The sequence below is a fragment of the Triplophysa rosa genome, linkage group LG14 (assembly GCF_024868665.1).
Source record: "Triplophysa rosa linkage group LG14, Trosa_1v2, whole genome shotgun sequence".
In the NCBI taxonomy this organism is placed as follows: domain Eukaryota; kingdom Metazoa; phylum Chordata; class Actinopteri; order Cypriniformes; family Nemacheilidae; genus Triplophysa; species Triplophysa rosa.
The window spans coordinates 7,307,776-7,330,777 of NC_079903.1; the positions used below are offsets into that span (position 1 = coordinate 7,307,776).

At 37.4% G+C, this 23,002-nt stretch overlaps 1 protein-coding gene across 12 annotated transcripts in view; it reads left to right on the plus strand.

The window, feature by feature from the left end:
• tenm4 (teneurin transmembrane protein 4) overlaps positions 1-23,002 on the plus strand; it is a 216,552-nt gene that overhangs the window by 54,680 nt on the left and 138,870 nt on the right. For all 12 annotated transcript variants that reach the window (XM_057350986.1, XM_057350982.1, XM_057350985.1 and 9 more), the window contains exon 3: positions 2,322-2,594. In XM_057350986.1, the coding sequence (XP_057206969.1) occupies positions 2,322-2,594 (273 nt within the window). The remainder of the gene's footprint in view (positions 1-2,321; positions 2,595-23,002) is intronic.

Here is a 23,002-nt window from a genome sequence, read left to right on the forward strand (position 1 = left end):
TTTTAAAGCATCTACTAATATATCTGAATACAGCAAATATGTAAATTGTTCAAAGTTAGATGTCACTTTTGCCTGCTAACGTGCTTATTTACACATAAATTACATGTACGCATTTGGCAGACGCTTTTATCCAAAGCGACTTACATTGCATTATACTATATACTTTTGTATCTGAGTATATGTAATCCCTGGTATCGAACCCATGGCCTTGCTGTTGCTAGCGCCAAGCTTTAACCACTGAGATACAGGAGAGCACTTATTTATATACAAATATGTAAATATTTGTTAGACATTTTTGGGTAACACTTTATTTGACGGGGTGTTCATAAGACTGACATGACACCTTCATAATCATGACATGACAAATGTCATGAATACGAAGGAGATTTTATGCATGTTTATGACAACTGTCATTAAGTGTCATTCGCTCATTTATGTCATTTTTTTATGCAAAGATGACATTGTTTGAGATGTCTTTGTTATGACAACTTGACATAAAGCAATACATCATAATCTGTCAGTGTCTTTGTCAGGACAACTTGACATTACCAAGACAACATAACCTGTCATAAACATGACATAGCAGAATAATAATCAAACTTAAGAAACTACGAAGCTTTATGGGTTAACATTACATAAAACTGTCATGTGGTTGGTTTTGACATTGGCTGTCATGAGGCCATTACATTCACATTTACATTTATGCATAGTGCTTTGCATTATACTATACATTTGTATCAGAGTACGTGCAATCCCTGGGATCGAACCCATGAAAAAACACAACAGCAGTCAAAAGTGCCCCAGAACTGTTTGCTGCCCTACATTCTTCACAATGTCTTTTGTGTTCAACAGAACAAAAAAATGATGAAGTATTTTTTTTCAATGGTGGGCAAGATCTGTTTGGGTATAAGCATTCTTCCAAATATCTTTCTCTGTGTTTATCAGAACAAAGACATTTATACAGATTTGGAACAACTCGAAGGTGAGTAAATGATGACAGAATGTTTATTTTTTTGTGAACTATCTCTTTAATGACTGTGTTAACACTTTAGATTTTTAATGACAGGTTCAATTTGTACCACTAGTTGAGGTCAAGAAAAACATTAATGTCGCTGTTATAAAACTATTTGACAGACTATTAACACTTAATGACATTTTAATGACATGTTTAATTGAAAAAAGTGAAAATTATTAGTAGTTCAGTGGTTAGAGCATGGCGCTAGCACCGCCAAGGTCAAGGGTTCGATCCCAGGGATTGCACATACTCTGATACAAATGTATAGTATAATGTAAAGCACTCTCTTTGGATAAAAGCGTCTGCCTAATGCATAAATGTAAATGTGAATGTAATGGCCTCATGACAGCCAATGTCAAAACCAACCACATGACAGTTTTAACCCATAAAGCTACGTAGTTTCTTAAGTTTGATTATTTTTCTGCCATGTAATGTTTATGACAGGTTATGTTGTCTTGGTAATGTCAAGTTGTCCTGACAAAGACACTGACAGATTATGTCAAGTTGTCATAACAAAGACATCTCAAACAATGTCATCTTTGCATTAAAAATGACATAGGCTAAATGAGCGAATGACACTTAATGACAGTTGTCATAAACATGCATAAAATCTCCTTCGTATTCATGACATTTGTCATGTCATGATTATGAAGGTGTCATGTCAGTCTTATGAACACCCCTTCAAATAAAGTGTTACCCATTTTTGTTCAATATAGCCTACAGTTCATTCAAGGTAATTTTTTTCAAATTGTTTGTTCCTGCAAAGCCAAACTAATGATCTTGCCATTGTTGGCACAGCCTATTCTTAAAGGAATTTGTAATTTTATTACAAGGTGGCCAATTTGTACATTGTGAAGCATACAAAATCGTTCAATTAGGAAAAAAAACAATTATGACGCCCCACCCCTAAACCGTCACCGGTGCGAAAGCAGATCATGCAAAAACATGCACAAGATCTAATGATTTTTTTACTAACAAAGTTTTACAGTTTTATTTGATCGAATTCTTACACATTTTTGAAATACAGTAAAAATGTTAAATTGCTAATTTACAAGGAGAATGTAAAATAACATGAAGAACATGTAATTTTATAAAATAACAAAACAAATATTTTATTGACTGTATTTTTCTGGTTCCCCAGCTTGAACTTAGCAACTTTCTAAAATAGTTACGAATTGCCAGGAGTTACAAGAACACTACATAGTTGCTTGGTGGACAGAGAGGACAGAGATCAATGTTTTCGACCAGAGCCTTGGTTTTTGTATGCATATCTCTGTGTAGTAATTACTATCTCTTGTTACTACAGGTGCGGACTTCTCTCTTAGAGACATGGCCTTTGCAGATCCAGTGTTGCCCCATATGGCAGCATACAGGACAGAAATGGGCCTGCCCCACCGTGACTACTCTGTCAGCGTGGGATCGGACGCTGACACGGAAACGGATGGGATCATGTCCCCCGAGCACGCCGTCCGACTCTGGGGCCGCAGCAACACTAAATCTGGCCGTAGCTCCTGCCTGTCCAGCAGAGCCAACTCTAACCTCACCTTAACCGACACAGAACACGAAAACACAGAAAACGGTGAGTTTTGTTGTCCGTGTGCTCTTCACCGCTCGGCTGAGAGCAGGATTACAGCAGCATACACAGAGGGACGTCTCAAGTTTAACACTGTGCAGCTTCAGGTCGAATGTGTGATGCCTCCTTTATATGGAAATGATGTGTGGTTTTGGGAGGCAGATTTTGTTACGCTCTCATCCGTTTTTTCGAAACGCGTCTGCTTTCGAAAGCAAAAAAGTCTTGTACGCTGATTTATGGAAATGATCATTGCAATAATATGATAATCAAATTGATGTGTTTTCATCAGTAACTTTCAAGTGCTTTATTATACACAACTCTTATGCTGGGTTTACACCAAATGCGAATTAAGCGAGTAAATTACATACGAAGTCAATGCAAAGACGCGAATAGACGCAAACTCATGGCAGGTGATGCGAAAGACGTGAATCGGGCGGCGCGCGCAAGTTGAAAAATTTCAACTGGAGCGAGTAATTTTGCGAAGAGCTCATTGACACCTACTGTTTGACGGGTCCGGATGTGTGAAGACACTCCCCGTCGCGTGATGTTTTTCGCGTCACTCACGAGAACTTTTCCCACGAGTAATAAAGAGCGGGAAAACAATAATTGTTCGCGTTTGGTGTAAACATAGCATAAGAGTGATGTTTTTCGGTTTTCTTTATTTTCAGCCTGTTATGTTTTAAAATGACACATCATTTACTAGTCGAACTCTGGGCGCTTGTATAATGGGTGATTCATTACAGTGATATTATTTGTTGACTACACATCTAAAAGGATAAGGAGTGATGTGAAATTCCCCTTTCTTCCATGTTTTCATATGTTAAATGGACATTTTATCACTAAATAATTTCAAGGAAGGGTTGGCGATTTTGGAGAGGCTAATTTAGCAAGCTAGCTTTAAGCATAAGATCCTCTCCAAAGCCACGCCTTCACCAAAACACACGATGCCTGCTTGCATTGTACACTACAGTATGCAAATACATAATTTGACAGACAATCGAGATATCCTATCATTGCATTCAGACTGAATGCATATGAAGAGACTGTTTTCCAGAAAAATATTTGTGTGTTATTAATATTTTTCTGAATAAACAATTGCTTCACCATTTAGGCTAATATAGTTTACCTGCTGTTTGCAGTTGCCAAGCAAAAGGTAGTCAATTGTTTTATAGTACTCTGTCAACACCATGTCTACCGCATGGTGAATTCTTGCTGACATTCATAGCTTGTTCGTAATAGAGCGATATCAGAGTGATGTTAGAGCGAGAGAGAACGAGATGCCCCGAATGGTCCATGGTTAAACATAATATCAGACCAAATCTGATGTAATCTGTTTGGAGCATGTGTACTGCCCTAGGCCACATCCATAGGACATGATGTTTGTAATCTATCATCCGAGGACCTTTCTTGCACAAGTTTGGATGTTGTCTAATACGCTGGTATATTTATAGATGGGATTATGTATAATATTTCTGTGCTGCACAGAGGTTAATGGATTGTTAATATAGCATTTTTCACGTAACCGTGATTTAGCAGTTTTCTGAAGCGCAATGTGAAATCATGTGTTTTTCTTACAGTATGCTAACACCAATAAATGTATCCATTTACGCAATTTATTTCTATAATAAAAAGGTATGTATATATAATCCTGCTGCTAGGTGTCAGGTGCCTTGTATTGACATTAATTGTTTGAATGGGGCAGGCAGGTGATCTAGTTCTGTCCTCCTCGAGCTTAGGGCTTCCAAATGGTCCCCAAGAGCCCAATGATTGTCTTTGCTTGCAGGGAAGGTCACATCGTACTGAGCAAGTGTCAATTTGAAACCTGTCAAGTATAGGATCCGATTGTGCAAGAGGAATGGCCTGGAATACTGGAAAGAAATATGGGAGAAATTGGAACAAATAATTAAGAAATGTTTTGAAAATAAGTTAATGGTATAATGCTCACAGGTGGAAAACTGTTAAACCAAAAATACTTGAATACATGTTAAGGGTGACTGTGAGCCAGCCCACATCACTGACACCACACATGCAATTTTTTGTACAAGAAATCCTTGCATCCAACATCGAAAGCCACCCATAGGGAACCATTAATGGTTTTTGCCACTCTTTTGAAAGTAAATAGGGACTTCTGTAGATCTAGTAGTAGAGTATAGAGCCAGCAACGACAAAGTCACGGGTTCAATATTATTTAATGGGTACCTGGATGGTTAGAATCATATATAATCTATGCATAACAGTAATCTAGATTACGAACAGTACATAATTTGTGGTGCAAAAGTCGATAAATCAAAAAAAGTGTTCCTCAGAATTCAGTCATCTCTGTGTTGTGTCCTCAAGCCAAATCACATTCCTATATTTATTAAGTCCTCTGATTCTTAGAGACAGACCAGTATCTTTGGTCCTAGTTTTGGCTCTCTTTTTCTCTTATTTATTTTGACCTAATGCATATTCACTACCAAACTCTGATACATCGAGAGCGCAGCAGCAAAACATGAATTGCCTTTTGCTATGTGGTCTCCCTTAAAATCAACACATATTCCGTTTTCCACGGGAGGCTGCATCGTTTTAGGTATTAGATTCTTATTTAAAGTGACAAGGCTGGTCTTTTGTACTGGATCACATTTTGCACGCAAACATCAGCGATTCACTTAAAAACAAAATGGAATGTGTCTTTCTGAACGGCTTGAAACACTGATGCAACCGAAATGCGTGTAAACTGCATTTGAAGAAAATGCCCTCAATGTATGTCTTTATTCATCGCTATAGGCTACGGCTGGACTGTAAGGCTGAAATAATGTCAAATTGTTAATCCAAGCAGAAACATCGGCTGCATTCACTGTTTATTGAGAAAATTCTTATTCACACAGATTTCCACAGAACTCAGAGGCCCGTCTTTCACCAAGTGCACTTCTCACCTTGCGTGTTTATTAAATATTCTCGCTTTTAGCACATTTTGAAATTGGATTGTTGTACTTTATTGAAAGATCCAGCTGGTAGCTGTACTTGCTTGGTGTTTTCGAGCTGGCCATTACCAGGTGCACCAGATAATGACCATCTTAGATCTGCCAGGAACCACCTACCATGTTCCAAAACACAGATGTTAATTTAAACAGGACTTTCCGACAGGGCTCACCTCCATTTTACAAATTGTAGCATGTTTGATTATGTAAATCGGGACAAATTTGTTTAGTTTTGGTTACAATAAACGAAATTTCATAACATTTCACCATCCAAAACAGTCTCCTTACCTTATTGATTTGCAACATAAAGCTTATAATATCACTGTACAGTATATGGGTAGTTGACAAATAAACCGTAAATATGTCCTATGGTGTGACATAAACAAAACTTTTAATATATATTATTTGTCATATAATATAAAATAGCATAAGATATTTATATTCATTGCTAGCACATTTTTGCTGTCACACCTTAGGACACATTTATGTTTTATTTGTCAACTACCCAAATATCTGTAATTTTACGTAATTTGACTGTTTATTTCATGTATTTTTGAAATGCGGTAAAAAATGACGAACAGAAATATACTGGAAGTTTACAAGTTGGGTGTAAAATAACATGAAAAACGTAAAACTAAACAGTTTTTTTTCTGGCGCCCTAGCTGCCAGAATTCTACAGTGTTTGTCTCAGACATTGGCTAGGTGTTTTCTACAGTGTATGATTAATAACTTTAATAAGTCCATTTGACATTATTTGACTTCAACCCATGTAAAGATAGTTCTGTAACGTAACTTACAATTTTAGGTTTTAAACAGAGATGGCGATAGAGAGACAAAGGTTACAAAGGTTTCCATAGCAGTATTTTATAGTGTACCATGATAGTATAATTGCATTCATTGAAGTACCTTGGAGAACCATCTCAATGCTATTGTATTTACTGTGTGGTATATTTAATAATAATATGCCAGTAATTTATTGACACGGTAGAGCAACTTCAAAGTAAATGGTATGGCCATTGGAGAACATCACCGTTTGTTACTGCCACAGTCATTTTTTATAAAGGAAAGAAAGAACAAGCAATTTTCTACTGATCCTAGCGCCAATTGGGAACATGAAGTTGTTAGCAATGTGCTTATATAAGCATTATTCATTTATTTACTGTAATGTTTTATGTATGGCGCCATTGCTTTCAGAGCTCACCAGATAAAGTATCAAAGGGATTTCTAGTTGTTTACGGAGAATTTCAGAATCACTGATTAAATGAACAATTACGCTTTTCATTTTCCACTGATAACATTCAAACTGCTGTTGTTTATCAGTGCAGACGTAGTTTCATTATGAGGCATTTCATTCATTATGATGTAGCACACATCAACATGAGTATTCTGTATAGGGTGAATGGATAGCAGTTGTGCGTTGTTCTACCACCTGCTTATTCTAACCTACACGTCTGAGCAGCTTTCTTCAGGTGCTGACAGCCCGGACTATTGCAGAGTCACTGGAAAACGTGCACGGCCTGATCTTTTAGTAGCCTTGTTCTAGATACTGTATAAGGGCTGCTGGGGGCTGTGTACAGCTGTGTGCTGTAGCCCCTTTACTAGCTGAGCTTTATGGGAGTGCTATAGGCAGTGCTAGAGCTCTCAAGCTTTATTCCGTCCATTTGAAATAAAGCAGAGCTGTTGTGAACTTAAAGTCAGTATTGTATCTACAATATCACATATTTAATATAGATTATCTCAAATTTAAGTGGTTTCTGGTAAGGAGGTCTATCAGAATTCTTAATAATGTATTTTTAATCGTGGCGTCTTATCTTTTCACCTACTGTAGTTGACAATTAAACTGCTTATCCATAGATTGTAAGCCATCGAAAACCATATACCACCCGAGCAACACTGTGGTGCACAGTCACTGGCACAAAGCGTGTTTTCCTGCATTGCATTTCTTTTCTTTTTGTGTTTTGTTCTGTTCAATAAGAGCACTGTAGGGATGCGGTTTTGAGTTGTCGACCTATAAGCACGGTATGTTCATTGTGTTTTTGTCTGCTCTGCGACTGAACAGGAAACTCTGAGGTTGCATTGATCAGCAGGATATTTTCAGCAATGGCCACATCATGCAGTAACATAATAAGCACAGCTCAAAGTTTGGGTCATTAGTGTAAATCGAATACAAATAAATGGACGTTCACGAGCAGAAAATGGCTGTAATAGTCATCTCTAAAGTTGTTTGTAATCTAGAGGCCATCTTAATGATGTACTAAGTTGATTTCCTTATTAACTGATTTTTGAAACGTTTCATCCGCTGGCGGTTATGTTTGAAGGCGACGAGTAGCTTAGCGTTTAGAGATCCGGGCTGGAAAACATAGAAGTACAGATTTAAACACTGGAAGGGCTAGCTGAAGTATGGGAGAATTACTGGAATTTAAGATTAGTCAAAGTACCATTTCTTGTACGAATTTGGGCAAGAGTGTCTAGTAAAGGTGACATCACCCCCAAAATTAAATTTCATTTTTTAAGAACACAAAAAGGTTTCAATTACTTTGCTGTAAAATACCGTAACACACTGATTTGTATTACTTTACTTAAATCATGAATTCATGATACAGTAGTAAAACAACAAAGATGTTTAAATATATTTGTTTATTACAGTAATTAGAATTTTGTGTAAATGCACCTAATTTTTATTAAAATAATGACAAAAATATGATTTTAATACATTTATTTTATTTAGGCAAAACATATTTTCTCGATTTGGGGGTGACTTTTGACCAGATAACATTAAAATTCCCAGAAAAACATTTGCGTTAGAGCACCTTGCTTTAGCACCTCTTTGCAGGCACGTATTTAATGTCCTTTTCAAATGATTTTTTTAATGATCAACTAAATGTTCCGTGCTCAGTTTCCCCCAGCATTGCCATTATAGACCAATACATCTGCTCTACCGAAAGCCCTCAACGTCATGTAAAAAAAAAAGACACGATAAAGGTTTTTAAAAAAGCCATGTAATGTGCCGTGAGGTAAAAATGAACAATGGCGCGATTTTCATAGGGGTTGTTAGGTTTTAATGCATGATTAAACTGGTGCCATCCATCAGCATTTTCCCTGGAAGGCATATAACTGATAATGTCCCCATTGCGTGTTAATGCCTGTTACGAGGGCTCAGCGCGGCTGTCGAGCTGCTGGGAAATACAAAATGAACCCTTGGACCAGTGGATTAGCGTTTCTTCTTTTGTTTGTGGTTGTTCGTATAGCCTAAATTGACAGTTTACTGTAAAATTTGGCTTGCAGAGACTCTGTTTTGTCCCTTGAAAACTAATATGTGAACTGTGAAAGAGAGATTAGAAAGAAAAAAGATTGTGCATTGCAGTCAAACTTAAATTTTAGTTTGTAGCGGAGAATTGGTTAATTTGACTGAAAGTGTCTCTGTGTTGGCGCTTTGTAGAGGCCTTATAAGACATCACTCGGAAGTCGACGGAAACATTGAACTGCCTTTGAACTGTTGAAAGATTGAGGTTAAGTGCAGCTCAGAGGAAGTGATCAGCATCGCTGTAATTGCCGTTGTTGACAATGAGACAAATGTGCTACTGTAGTGCCCTGCTGTTACTTTCCTCCTGGCAGATAAGCAGTTAAACAGTTACTTCGGTATCGTCCAAATAGCATTTAGTGTTTAGACTTAGTTTCGAAGGTGTTTAATGATAAAATCTGTATCATTATGGAAAAAATGCTTTAGCTTCAGTCTACCTAATAGTGTGTGTGTGGTGCTCCGCTGGTCATGTGTCACAGGCTTATGATAAGTATGGTTTGCTCAGCGTGAGATGAAGATTGGTTGCCCTATAGATGGGTATATTTTTATATCAAGTGTATGTTTGTTTTAATTCACTTACATTCAACTGCCATAGTATTACAGTGGTAACATGTGCACATGAAATGTACCATGTTAATTGTCCAGAGAACGATGATACAGGATGTGCAAAATGACATTTTTAAAATGGACTATTTGGTTGGATACTGCATTTGACAAGTTGGTTTTATGGAAGCTCCAAAAAATAACATTTTAAAAGTGGTTTGCTGGTTTTAACTGGTCTATTAGTCTGGCCAAGGCTCAGTTAAACTGGTTTTGCTGGTCTCTTGAACAAGTGCCCAAATGCCCACACAAAAAAACCTTAAAAACAGACCAGCTTGTCTTGGGTGAGAGACCTTGGTTTTATCAAGGCCTTTTTTATATGAACACTACATTATAGTGCAGTTCTTCAAAAAGGTGGCAGATAGTACAAATAAAATGTTAAATAACAAACATTTTATTTACCGAAACTATCCTCACAACTGAATTTATTTTTCTATTAAGTTGTTTCCATGAGAGCGTTTTAGCATGTTGATGATCTTGCTCATATCAGCTATAGGCTGTTTCTATATGTATCCCCTTCAATGCATTACTTTAAAAAAATGAAAGAAAAAATAAAGCTATTAAATCTATATGAACTAACTAGTCTCGCTAAATTTCTTTTTTAATTAAGTTTCTTAATTAATCGGAATAAACCCGTAGTTGTTCAGACAATTTATTGTGTGTCCTTACCCATCCTTCGTATTACCATGTTACCGTAGTACGACCGTGGTACATTCATATCCCACGAGGAGCATAAGCAGACTCCATATTTAGAGCACGATATCTCCCTCCCTCATTTCTTGTCCTTTGAACTTTTTCCCCAGAGCTCTTCTACCATTTTATCAGCCCGCAACGTGCAGTTAAATCAGACTGCTATTAGATGAGACACTTCCGGCCCTACAGGAGGGCTTCAGTAAGACGTGCGCTAGAGTGGTGTGTGAGAGCAGACACGATCGGATGAGGTTTCAACATCTGACCTTGCAGCATCTGAGATGAGAAGATGCTTCGGGTGGTGCAATCAAAATCACATTACTGTATAAGTACTTTTGGATCACGGTAATGATATCACAGTAGTTCATTTGTCTGGTAGTTGGAAATATCTGTTGCGGGGTAAATGTTATGACAGAATATCTACATATTTCTTTACATCATACTGTATATATACTGCCATTTCACAGCCTTACTTGAAATAATTACTGAGATGGAAGTTTTCCCAATATTTGATAACGTAGGCTTTCATTTTGATGTAGGCTATTTTGGCATTTAGTTTGCATTAGTTAAAAGTTGTAATCTGTATTTTTGGGGGGTTAAAATAAACCAAAATTGACAAAGTACCTAAAAGGTCAGTGTTGTGCCAATAATCTTATCATAATTATTTTTAAATTCAGATGTGGGGTATGATTTGACACAAAAACTTCTCAAATAAGCAGCAATTTTATGGTTCAACCAGAGAGGGCGATATAGAGGCAATAATTACGGATTGCATTTTAAATAAAAAAAACTCCCTCTCCCTCTCCCTCTCCCTCTCCCTCTCCCTCTCCCTCTCCCTCTCCCTCTCCCTCTCCCTCTCCCTCTCTCTCTCTCTCCCTCTCCCTCTCCCCCTCTCTCTCTCTCTCTCTCTCTGCACACTGGTGTAGTGATATCTTTCTTTCACAGCAGCAGGGTTGTTTTTATCATTGGAGTAATTAGAATGCAGGCTCACACCTTCATGAAGCGAGAACGCAAAGGACAGACAAACTGAAAGTGAGAATGTCTATTATTACCGGTATTTATTGAAATCCAAACAAAATAAGGTGTTTGCAAACTTTCTGTATACTGTCTGTATGCGAGTTATCCCAGGTGCCAATACTAGTTGTAACAAATTGCACGTTATATGTCACACTTTGAAGTGGCAGCTTGGTAATATTTCATAGGAAGTTTTAATATTGATATTCATTTCATGTTCAAGTATTAGTATGTCAGAATTGGTTCACAATCTAAAAACTCATATGTCGGATTTAATTCTGACCTTTTCTTTTAATAACAGCCAACGTTGTTGCATGCCAGCATGAATTTTATTTTGCCACTCTTTCTTGAACACATACAATAAACTCATTCGTGGTGCTTGCTCAGGTCTCATACTTAGATTTGTTTTATACCTTTTTAAACCCTAACTATAACATTTTGGAGTTGAACTAGTCCCACGCTGTATGTGTTATATAAGGATATTTCACATCCTGTGGATTATAGAGGAGCGAGTGCTATTGCTTTTCTCAATGATCGGCGAGCGGATGATAAAACAGGCAGACCAATCCCATAGAGGGAGTGACCGGAGCTATCATAAAGACCATCGTATCATAAAAATGTTCACTCTTTCACAAGCAAGCGTCTGCCTTAAAACGAAACCTTAGCAACCGCCTACATTAGAGAATATTTTTGCATAGGCACGCATCACTCACATTTGTATAAATCAAAAAGATAAAAAAACATTAAGACTGCTGATGTGTTTTGCTTTTAGCAATGTCATTGACATCTTTTCTGTTTGAGGCACGTTTTGTTCTGACAATCATAGATATCACATGAAAGCACAGAAATGCATCTCTTTATAGTAATCTTTCTTCATAATTTATTTCAGCACATTCCTTTCATGTATTAGTCAACATGAAGCGAACATCTATCTATGGTTTAATGCACAAACCGAATCAAGTAAAAAAACGGCACTGTGCCGTTTTTGTGTATACGGCTGATTCCCAAGTCGGCTGTTGACGAGTGCTAAAAAACGGTCACGCTTGCGTGAGAGAGCAAACATTACTTCAAAGCAGACACCAGAGTGCTGACTTTCGTCACGATTAATCACACTCGCGCTTCTATTCCAGCGTTTTTATTTATTTGTTTACTCCTTTTGGCTGAAGCTTTTCCTCAGATGGAGGATTAGCAGAGTTAGTCCTGCCTCATTTGACGGCTCATTCGGAGACTCCAAAGACCCTGGTGGACAATGCGGGTCTGTTATCTGCTCTGCTCCATGAGCGCTCGGTTTTGACAGCGCAGCCGGATCTCGCTAACTCTCCATCAGATCCCAGGGAGCTTCCCGAGTACTGGGAACGGTGCACCCTCGCCAGGGCTAATCACATACCACAGCAGTTCACTGAATCACCAAGCCAAAATGCCACAGTCTCTTACGTTAGGCTAATGCATTCCACGTTTATTGCTAGCTGTTAAAGAAGCCCCTAGGACTTATGTACGCACAGTATGCGCAGTACTGTATCTGTCTCTTTATAGTTAGCCTTTCAGACACAATGTGTCATGAAATTAGATGTTCTGTAGTTGCACAAGGGTGTGAATTTTGGGCAATTTTCGTTTTTATCCCCCACCTTTCGGAGATGAAAATGTTTGCGTGTAATGGGTTTCTGCGTATCAAAATGACAGACATTTTTTATTTATTATGGGCGCTCAAATGACTGTAATTAGAGCTTATCTGACTGACATCAAAATGTGTGTTATCGACCCACGAACGTGAAGCTTTGCGCAAAAATGTGATATGAAGTATGACTCAGGCTACAAAGTGAATAAAACCTTTTCTGATTAAAGTGTATAGAACTTTTTTTTTCATAGTGCGAGGTTTTATTAAACAGACTTAGCTTTGAGTGTATAGTAGATTGGGCTTTAATTGAATATAATATATTGTTCCATTCCTGCGTACAACATAAAAGATGGCATCATTTTTATTTCAATGAAATAAGCGATATTTTTCTCTGCATGTTTGACTTGAAGCATATTAGACATGTAATGCATAACCCTTGCGTTGTGTTCAGGTGTGTGATATGCATGTTGAGTGTTTACAAAAAACCTACCTGTAAATGTATGTTTTCTAAATGTAATTCTATTTTTTCTTATTGTCTTCCTTAGAATTTATTCGTTTTTTCAAGATAAACATGTTTTTACACCCGTGTAATAGATTAGAACATTATTAGTTATTATTTTATTTAAATTTTCTCGTGCTCATTTATGAGGAATATGTCCCGTTTAGTGATGTGACAATTCACTTACCTGTATGAAACACTAAAAACTGCTTTAAAAACGAGAGACTTCACATGGGTATTTAAACCACCAAAAATTGACATATGACCTATCAGTATGAGAAAAACCTTAGGTCAAAACTTGCATTCATTTGCATGCAATTTCCCAAATGCTATACGTCTACGTTGCTTGTAAAGTGAACATCTGTAATTTTATGTTTTTTTTTATCATTAACATCGACTGAATAACAAAAAAAACCATGAAGACCACACAAGGGTTAATTTCGACTATTGTACATTTTGTCATTTGTAATTTCGACTTTTGTAAAAAATTAAAATAAAAAAGAAATTCACTTCACTTCCCACAACGACTTCCCTTCTCTAAATCAGTCCATGAATCCTCAATATTTCTATGATTTGTGTAACTTGAAGCCCTGCTATTGGCTGGGCAAACACACAATCCTGCCACAGACTCGTGCCATTGGTTGAGCCAGCTTTGCTGTGTTTGACTTCAGATTCTCAAACAAAGCAATGTTTGAGGAGGATCACAGGGCCACAGTGTTTCATTTACAGAGGAAAGTAGCATCCAGTGGTTCATTGATTTAAAATCGCCTATTCACATTAAGCTGGTATATGCAACTTAACCTGTAAACATTGTACATGTTTGAGAAATAAGTGAATTGTTATAAAACTTAATGTAGACTATTAAAAGACTTAAAAGCAAATGTGGTAATTATACACTCTGCCAGCATAAATAAAACATGTACAAAAACGAATGTAAACAGAAGAATAGAAACAGAAGCTTTATTAGATTTGCTTCCCGTCTCTTTGAATGATTGCTAATGATGAAGTGCCTTTCAGCAACAGCAATAATGAAAACAAATGTATTTCTTTCTTTCACTCTCCGCCGTATGAGAGAAGTGATTGTCAACGCTAATGTGATTAGCATGCAACGAAGCGATAACCAGAAGCAAGACGATAGTATTGTCAGCTAAGATCATCCAGTATGCCTAGCGTTATCTTCCTCTTAATTGTTTTTATTGTTGAAATAATAATGTACAATTATAGACTCTTACATGATGTTCATTGATGGACACATGTTGTTTAATTCCAGCGGCTAATGAATGCACAAGTGATCTTCAACAAAAGAGAAGGGCCACTTGCAGGAAAAGAATTAGCACAAATAGCATTGCTAAACATGGTGGGTATCAACCTATAAATAATCTATGATGTGGCATTAGCATCTGTTTCTATGGGATGCTATACGTAGGTCGTCCGCCATATTGGAATGGTGCGAGCCGGTCCGTTAACACTCAAATCAAGCTGACTGTGTATGATTATGAAAACCTATTTATTTTTGTGTAAGCTCAAACATTATATCTGCTACACTAACACATGACAACAGCAGAAGGTTATCCCATTTTCGGGAATTTAAATCCCTGTGGTTTTCACAGCCATGGCATTGTGGTCAACTGTGAGTGACATCAGTGGACCGTTCCAAGATGGCGGACACATCTACGTGCCTGGATCGTTTAAATGCGGCGTCTTGTTATATATATATATCTAAGGTGGATATGCTGTAGATTAGCATTAGCAAAACTATTCTGATGTACATTTTTAGTGCGATTTAAGCAAAACCAGATGTCTTTTGTTTTAGTTATCTATTGCTTTTGATTGTAATTTGACATACTGTCTTAATGTTGTCTGCATTCCTCTTATTCTGGCCAATAACTATCTTGTTAGTCAGAAAGAGGTTGTGTAAATGACATGTAAAACAATAACCACAGTTTGTTCTGATTTTATATTATGTGTAGAACAGGTGTATATGATATGGTTGAATCTATGACTGGCACTATTGTAATGAAAGCTTGGCAAAGAGTTCTGGAAAGAGATTTGGGCAATTCCATGCAATGTCAAACGTAAGATAAAAACTTTTTACCAAAGGTTTTCACCATTCCGTTGGGTCAGATGTCAATATTTGGTGTCTTAAATAGTTTTTGTTTGTTTGTTTGTTTGTTTGTTTTAAAGCATGATTGTTCATAGTCAGGTAAGTGAGTTGTCACACCCATAACTGAATTGTCACATCCATAACAGTCAATATTCCTCATATGGTCACGTGAAAATTAAAATGACTATTTTGGGCTCTATAAAGAGCCATCCCTTCACCATTTGTTGGGTGTTATTGCTTTTGCTTTATACATATTTATTCACAGAAATCCTACAAAGTATGTTTCGTCTTTTTTTGTCACATCCAAAACGCATTAATTTTTCCCTTTTTTTAAATAACAAACCTGTGCATAGACTGGTAATTTTCTGATGTCTGGACTATCAACAGGGATTTAGTAAAATATGAACAGACGGTTCAACAAATACATTCTCTGAGACTTAATATTTCAAGTTTTGACTGAAAATGTCACATCCATAACACTGGAATTGCCCATTTTGGTCTTCTCACAATGAAGTGTATAGAAGCTGCATTAGAATGACTGGAAATATCAATCTCGGCATGTCCTATGTGGTCACTGAGAGAACCAAGTTGTTTCAAAAAGGACTTTCTTGATGCTTTTGGCTACCAGGCGCTGTCATACCCTGCACTCCGTATCACCCTACCAGCACAGACATTAGGGGTTGTAATGAGGCTGAAAAAGAGAAAATCATTTAGCTTCAGCCTGCTGGCATGTACGCTCTCTAATGTTAGTCTCTGTTTCAGAGTGACCTTGTTCCTGATCTCCATTATATTCTCTGAAAAAACCCCACAATTCTTGAGTCTATCCCGGTATCCATCAAATATGTTTGGCATGGGATTCATCTCTACCTTACTGTATCTGTTTGTTTGTTTTATGTGCTTTTGTGCAGTTTCTTTCCCTGAGAGAGGTGCTCACAAAGCAGCACTGTCACAATCTCAGCAGCGGCTCTATCTCAACTGTACAGGTGGCACGCCCTTTGCAGGTTACACAAAAAGCGCTTTCCTCAGTTTGACCCCGAGCAAAACGTTTTCACGGAGGTCAAGAGAGAGAAAGGGGTGGATGACCTATAGCGTAGAAAACCTCGCTTCGCTCTGCCTTTTTCCCACTTTGTGCTGAGTAGTAAACAAGGCCTCACCCAAACCTCATCAGCGAACGCTGGGAAAGAAGTGTTTTTGTAATGAGTTGTTGCTCTACTTCTCATTACTGGCTCCAAAAGAGGATCCAACAGGAATGTCACATAAATCAAAGGCAGGACTTTCTGTCTTTTTTATAAAAGGGACGAGAAATGTGATCGTGGGCTGTGGTACTCCAATAAATGAGACTGTAGAGGCTGTGCCATTATCGTAATGATGTATGATACATTTTCTTTTATTTTCAGTGTGATGTGACTTATTGGCTCGAGTATCCGTTTCCAAATGGATGGGGTAGGGCTTATTACTAAATTAGGCCTTGGTATCAAAGATCTGTCACTCAGAATCTAATGGAGATACTGTTTGTTACATTATCTCTCCTCTGAGCATTTGATATGTAGAGCATTAGCTCGCCTACCGCCGTACTGTGTAAACTAACACAGCGGGAGGGTGTCTTCTCATTGCCTCGCATTTCACGCATTGATTTCACACAAATTTGTCTTATGACTGATTTGTGTTGTGTTTGGGACAGAAATAGTCACAGAAATGCCTCATTACCCCATTCCATTAATGGCAGAATAATTCTTATCAATCATTTATACAATAGTTTTCTGCAGGATAACTGCGGTAATGTGCCGTCGCGTGTGAATTCCATTACGCGCGTTCTTCGGTTTCGTGAAAGCAGCGTTTCGCATTTTTCGTGGATGGTGGTCTCAGCAAATGCGTGGAGAACGGATCGATACCTCATCCCTAGCTAATCGTAAACCGTGGCAACAGCTAAGGCTGGCAGAGATTGGTCTTGTACCGGGCTTTAAAGCAAGATGCAGTCTTTGAAAGTCAGGATATTGTGAAATTATTTCGCTTTAGTGCCACAAGGCTGACAGCTTGTAAATACTGACTGTGTCTTTGTGCAGGGAGGTTTTAATGTGTATTCATTTGTGTCTACAGTGGTCGATGGTGTAGCTCGCATCTAATGTAGTGTATGCTCAAGTAATCATTCTCAATTGGTGAGTCACAAAAGGTTTTGTTTCGATAAGGTTGCAGACAGCGATGTTACACATAAAATAGAACAATACGAACAATATTATAATGCGTAATAAATATTATTAGGTGTTATCAGACATTAAAATTTGTCTGATCAAACACTATTTTGGTGCCAAATTTTGTCATCTGATTGAAACCGGCTAACTTGGAAAGCGGGAAAGATGCCCTTATCTTTCAACAATGAAGAAAAACAGCACAAAGACAACACAAGTTTGTCTCGGACTGCTAAATATAGGTTCACTTGCAGCAAGTGTAAACTTTGTGCCAACTTCAAACCATTGAAGTTTTACTAACCAAATATTTTCCAAATGAGTCTGTCATGTTAATTATTTCACATATTGGTGAACCTGTGCAATTCATGATGATATGAATAAACATTATTGATTCATTTTATTTACTTTATTATGTGGTTTTGTACATTAAGCAACTTTAGTATTATGCCGAGTTGCCACTTGATGTCGAGTGTAAATTCTGGGTCATGAAGTAAACCATTGAAGACCCACTGTGCTACAATATACTTTAATTAACTTGCTACAGTATATAACCAAAGTCCCTGTAAGGAAAGGCTCTCCACTCGCCGGCCATCTTTGCAACTCCTCTGCACAGCTATTTCAGTCATACAGTTGAGCGGGAAGACCGATATCTCCATAATCTTTTCCTAAGGTCACAATAAAACAACATATTTTTAATCAACAATTAGACTTCAATTAGACAACTATACTGTACCCTGATAGCACACATACATCTGAAAGATGTCTATTTGATGTCTTCATTTACATATGCAAGACATTTTTTTTTTGTTTGTTCATCTGCAATACATCTCTGAGATGTGTCTTGTCATATGTCATATAGAAGATGTCTATACAGTGCATCCGGAAAGTATTCACAGCGCTTTACTTTTTCCACATTTTGTTGTGTTACAGCCTTATTCCAAAATGGATTAAATTCATTATTTTCCTCAAAATTCTACAAATAATACCCCATAATGACAACGTGAAAGAAGTTTGTTTGAAATCTTTGCAAATTTATTAAAAATAAAAACAAAATAAAGCACATGTGCATAAGTATTCACAGCCTTTGCTCAATACTTTGTTGAAGCACCTTTGTCACCAATTACAGCCTCAAGTCTTTTTGAGTATGATGCTACAAGCTTATCACACCTATTTTTGGGCAGTTTCTCCCATTCTTCTTTGCAGGACCTCTCAAGCTCCATCAGGTTGGATGGGGAACGTCGGTGCACAGCCATTTTCAGATCTCTCCAGAGATGTTCAATCGGGTTCAAGTCTGGGCTCTGGCTGGGCCACTCAAGCACATTCACAGAGTTGTCCTGTAGCCACTCCTTTGTTATCTTGGCTGTGTGCTTAGGGTCATTGTCCTGATGGAAGATGAACCTTCTGCCCTGTCCAAGGTTCTGAATGTTCTTGGCTGGGTTTTCATGATCATTATCTCTGTATTTTGTGCCATTGAGCTTTTCTTCTACTTTGACAAATGCCCCAGTCCCTGCAGCTGAAAAACACCCCCTCATCATGGGGTATAGTTTGTAGAATTTTGAGGAAAATAATGAATTTAATCCATTTTGGAATAAGGCCTGTAACATAACAGTTACAGCCTTAAAAGTGAAGTGCTGTGAATACTTTCCGGATGCTGTATGACATCTTGACATATATATATATATATATATGACATCAAGTTGTTTATAATTAAGAATGTATGTAAACTTGCCTCTTCCAAGACGTTTATCGGATGTTTTTACACAGCAGATGTTTTCCAGATCTCCTGGGGCCGGATTCACAAAACATTCTTAAGAAAATTCTTCTTAACTTCTAATGTAAGAAAAAAGTTAGGAATGTTATGAATTCCCTAAAAAATAAAACTTCTTAAGATTCTTAAGAAGAATCCAAATTCTCTAAACAAAAGCTGTCGTAAATAACATCTTAAAATTAAGACAGGTAAGAAAAAAGTTAAGATGTGTAATACATGATTCACAATCATAATTTCTAAGTTTACTTGCCATTAAGGAATAGCCTATTTAATTTGATATAATAATGATAAGGTCTAGCTCCCTTACTTTGGCTTTCATTATTAAAAACGGAGTGCTTTTTATATTATTCCAGGAAAAAGTGACTTGAAACTGATAGGGTCACATTTATTATGCTCTAGTATTCACACAAAAAGCTAACATATTAGCTAACATGCGATCGTAAATGCCGCTTAACACATCACATGCTAATATATTAAGGCTATATAAGAATGTGATGTGGTTGTTACACACATATAGTTTATTGTATAGATAAACATATACAGTTACCACACGAGAAAGCGAGTGTAATCATATTATTTTATTCTTACGACAAAATATAAAGATGTTCTTAAGAAAATATTTGAGAACCTTTTAAGGAATATTTGAGAATCGCACTTACAAACATTCTTACGAACTTCCTATAATTTATCTTAAGAACAATCTTATATTTTTGTCTTAAGAACAGTTTCGTGAATCCAGCCCCAGATCTTTAGCATACATCTTACAAAGACGTACCTGCTGTCTGGGTAAATTATGGCTGTCGCAATGTCAGATTTTCATTACACTATTATCATGGCTAAACGAATTGACAATGGCGATTTGTGTTTTGTTTGTAATTTTTTGTAAACGGTACTACTCAAATGCATCTTTCAATTTTGTTTATCTGCCACTATATACCTGTCAATGCCGGTATATTGTGACTAGGGTTGGGTACCGTTCATTTTTTAGCCGGTACCGGTACCAGTACGGTACCTGGAATTCGGTACCAAACGGTACCTGGAATTCGGTACCAAACGGTACCTTTTTTCGGTACTTTACTCTCTGTGTAATAAGAAACAAACCTCCAAACCTCTCAATTTCAACATTTTGTTGAAATTTTACGCAAAAGAAATAACGACTATAGAAATAACTACAGCATTATTATTACTACCAGCATATTCTATTTCCTCATCACACACATAATCATTTATTCATGCAGTGTGATAATTTACCTAAACCATGAGGCCTCCACCATTAACAGACCATTAGATAATATAGAAAAACAAAACTTGAAAAATCCATAAAAATATATTTTACAGCATCATTACTGAAAATAACAGATTTATTTGTAATATACATTTTTAACAGAGATACTGAAAGAGTTATACATACATATATATATATATATATATATATATATATATATACACACATAAGTCTTAAGTCTTAAGTAATATTCTAATTTTCTGAGATACTGAATTTGGGGTTTTCATTAGTTGTCAGTTATAATCATCAAATTAAAAGAAATAAACATTGGAAAAATATATCAGTGTGTAGTGAATGAATATAATATACAAGTTTCACTTTTTGAATGGAATTAGTGAAATAAATCAACTTTTTGATGATATTCTAATTATATGACCAGCACCTGTATATATATATATATATATATATATATATATACAGTATATATGTATATATGTTGATCATACAATAATACTTAATGTTAATTGTTCATCAGTCTCCTGCTTCACAGCTTCAAACTGCACCTTGACGGCCTCTCTCTCCTCTTTCCATCGACTGCTCTAATCTGTCATTAATAACTTTGTTTCGGGACTTCATGAGATGATTTTATTCATTGGTGGACAGAAAACACAAAGCACCTTAACTAACTTAAATGTTCATCGCAGTGTTGTGTGTGCGTGCCGGCTGCGTCAGAGTGCATTTCCTTAACGCGAGTGTATGCTTAATTTTCTAAGCAAGAACAAGTGAAATGAATAATATAAATATGATAACCATATGTAGAGTCGAGTGTTTATTTTCATTTTGTACTTTGATTAGGACAGCCTGCTTTATTAGCGGTTTTGTTTTCGCTTTGCATAAACGATCTCTCTCTCTCTCTCTCTAACGTACCTGCTCCCGATGCGTTCTCAGGTAGCGAAATTTGGCACCGATTGATTTAATGTGAATCGATACTCAGTAGTACCGACGTAATTCGGTCGGTGCCCTTAAAAGTACAGAGTCTGGTACCCAACCCTAATTGTGACACCCCTACAGTAAATCCACACCCATATTTTATATAAGCGTTAGAGCACTTGATCAGTGCATGTTTCTTCAGGGTGTTTCTATCAGGCCAGGCCCTAAATGTGCAAAGGCACCACGGGTACCGTGCCATCTTCGCACAGCGCGGCCCCAGGCTAGCCACATGCAGCACTAATGAGCTGCTTATATTTTCAGTCTTGGCAAGCTCGCTCCACCACCAAAAGTAAACTTTTAAGTCTTTCATCAGTTTTTAAGAGGATTGGGAAGGATCGCTTGATTATTTTTGTTTGCTACATGACCAACACATGAAAAAAGACTAATTATGTGTTGTTAGCATTGTTGTGACTGGAGTTAGCTACGTTAGCTCTGGTGGCCCCTGACGGAGGAACCACTGGAGGAATGGAGTGTGTTTTAAACTGATTAACATGAACCGGCTCCTTTGATGCAGGAGCCGATTAGTAGGCGGTTTTGAGGCCATTCGCAAGGGTCGGATAGAGCCGCAGAGGAGACGTTCGCTAGGTTCAGAGACGAGAGTGCTTGCCAGGTGAGAGCTGCCAGGACACTGCGACGACCTCAGAGGATACCGTTAACAAAAAGCAATGCAGAGATGTGAATCTTCCCTCTGTTTTGCAGAGCAAAAAGAACCCCAGGGACGTTTGATTGGGCTATCTTGAAGGGGATTTGGCAGTGTCAACCCTTGTCATGTTATGCGAGCTGAGTGTAAACATCAATAGCAGACAGGCAAAGATCAGACGGATCCAGATTTCGCTCTTAAATCCTGACAGCAACGACTCTGAATGCTTTATCAGCATGAGACATTTCAGCTGTGTTGAGCTCAGTATTTCCGTCCGTAAGTTGGGGAAAGGATATTATAGGACGTCTTCATTGTTCATTGTTCTTCACTTTCGGTTTGGATAAAAGTGTCTGCTGAATGCGTATATGTAATGTCAATGTAACCTTTCTATTATCAGACACTTTTCGTCGTGGAATAAACTTGTGATGTATACTAGGGATTTCCACAGTAGCATCGGTAAACAAAACAGCTGTTTTACATGATGCTGCAGCCACGCCAATATGTATCAAGTATGAGGTGAATGCCATTATCAGCCAATGCAAAACATTAATAAAACTAGTGCACCTTTTACACCTTGTTTTAATACATTGACATATTTTGGAGTCAGTCAACGTCTTTATTAACCTCTCATGTCAGTAATCCAAGTAGAATTGAAATACAGAATTTTTCAAGCCGCAGTACATGCAACAGTTCTCTTAACGACAGACGCATGCCACTCTTACTAGAAGAAATGTCGACCTTTCTACTCGTTGTAGTCCTCACTGGCCTTCAATAGCTGCAAGGTGTTTCGAGGTGCTTGAGCAGCCGCAGCTGTTTGGGACC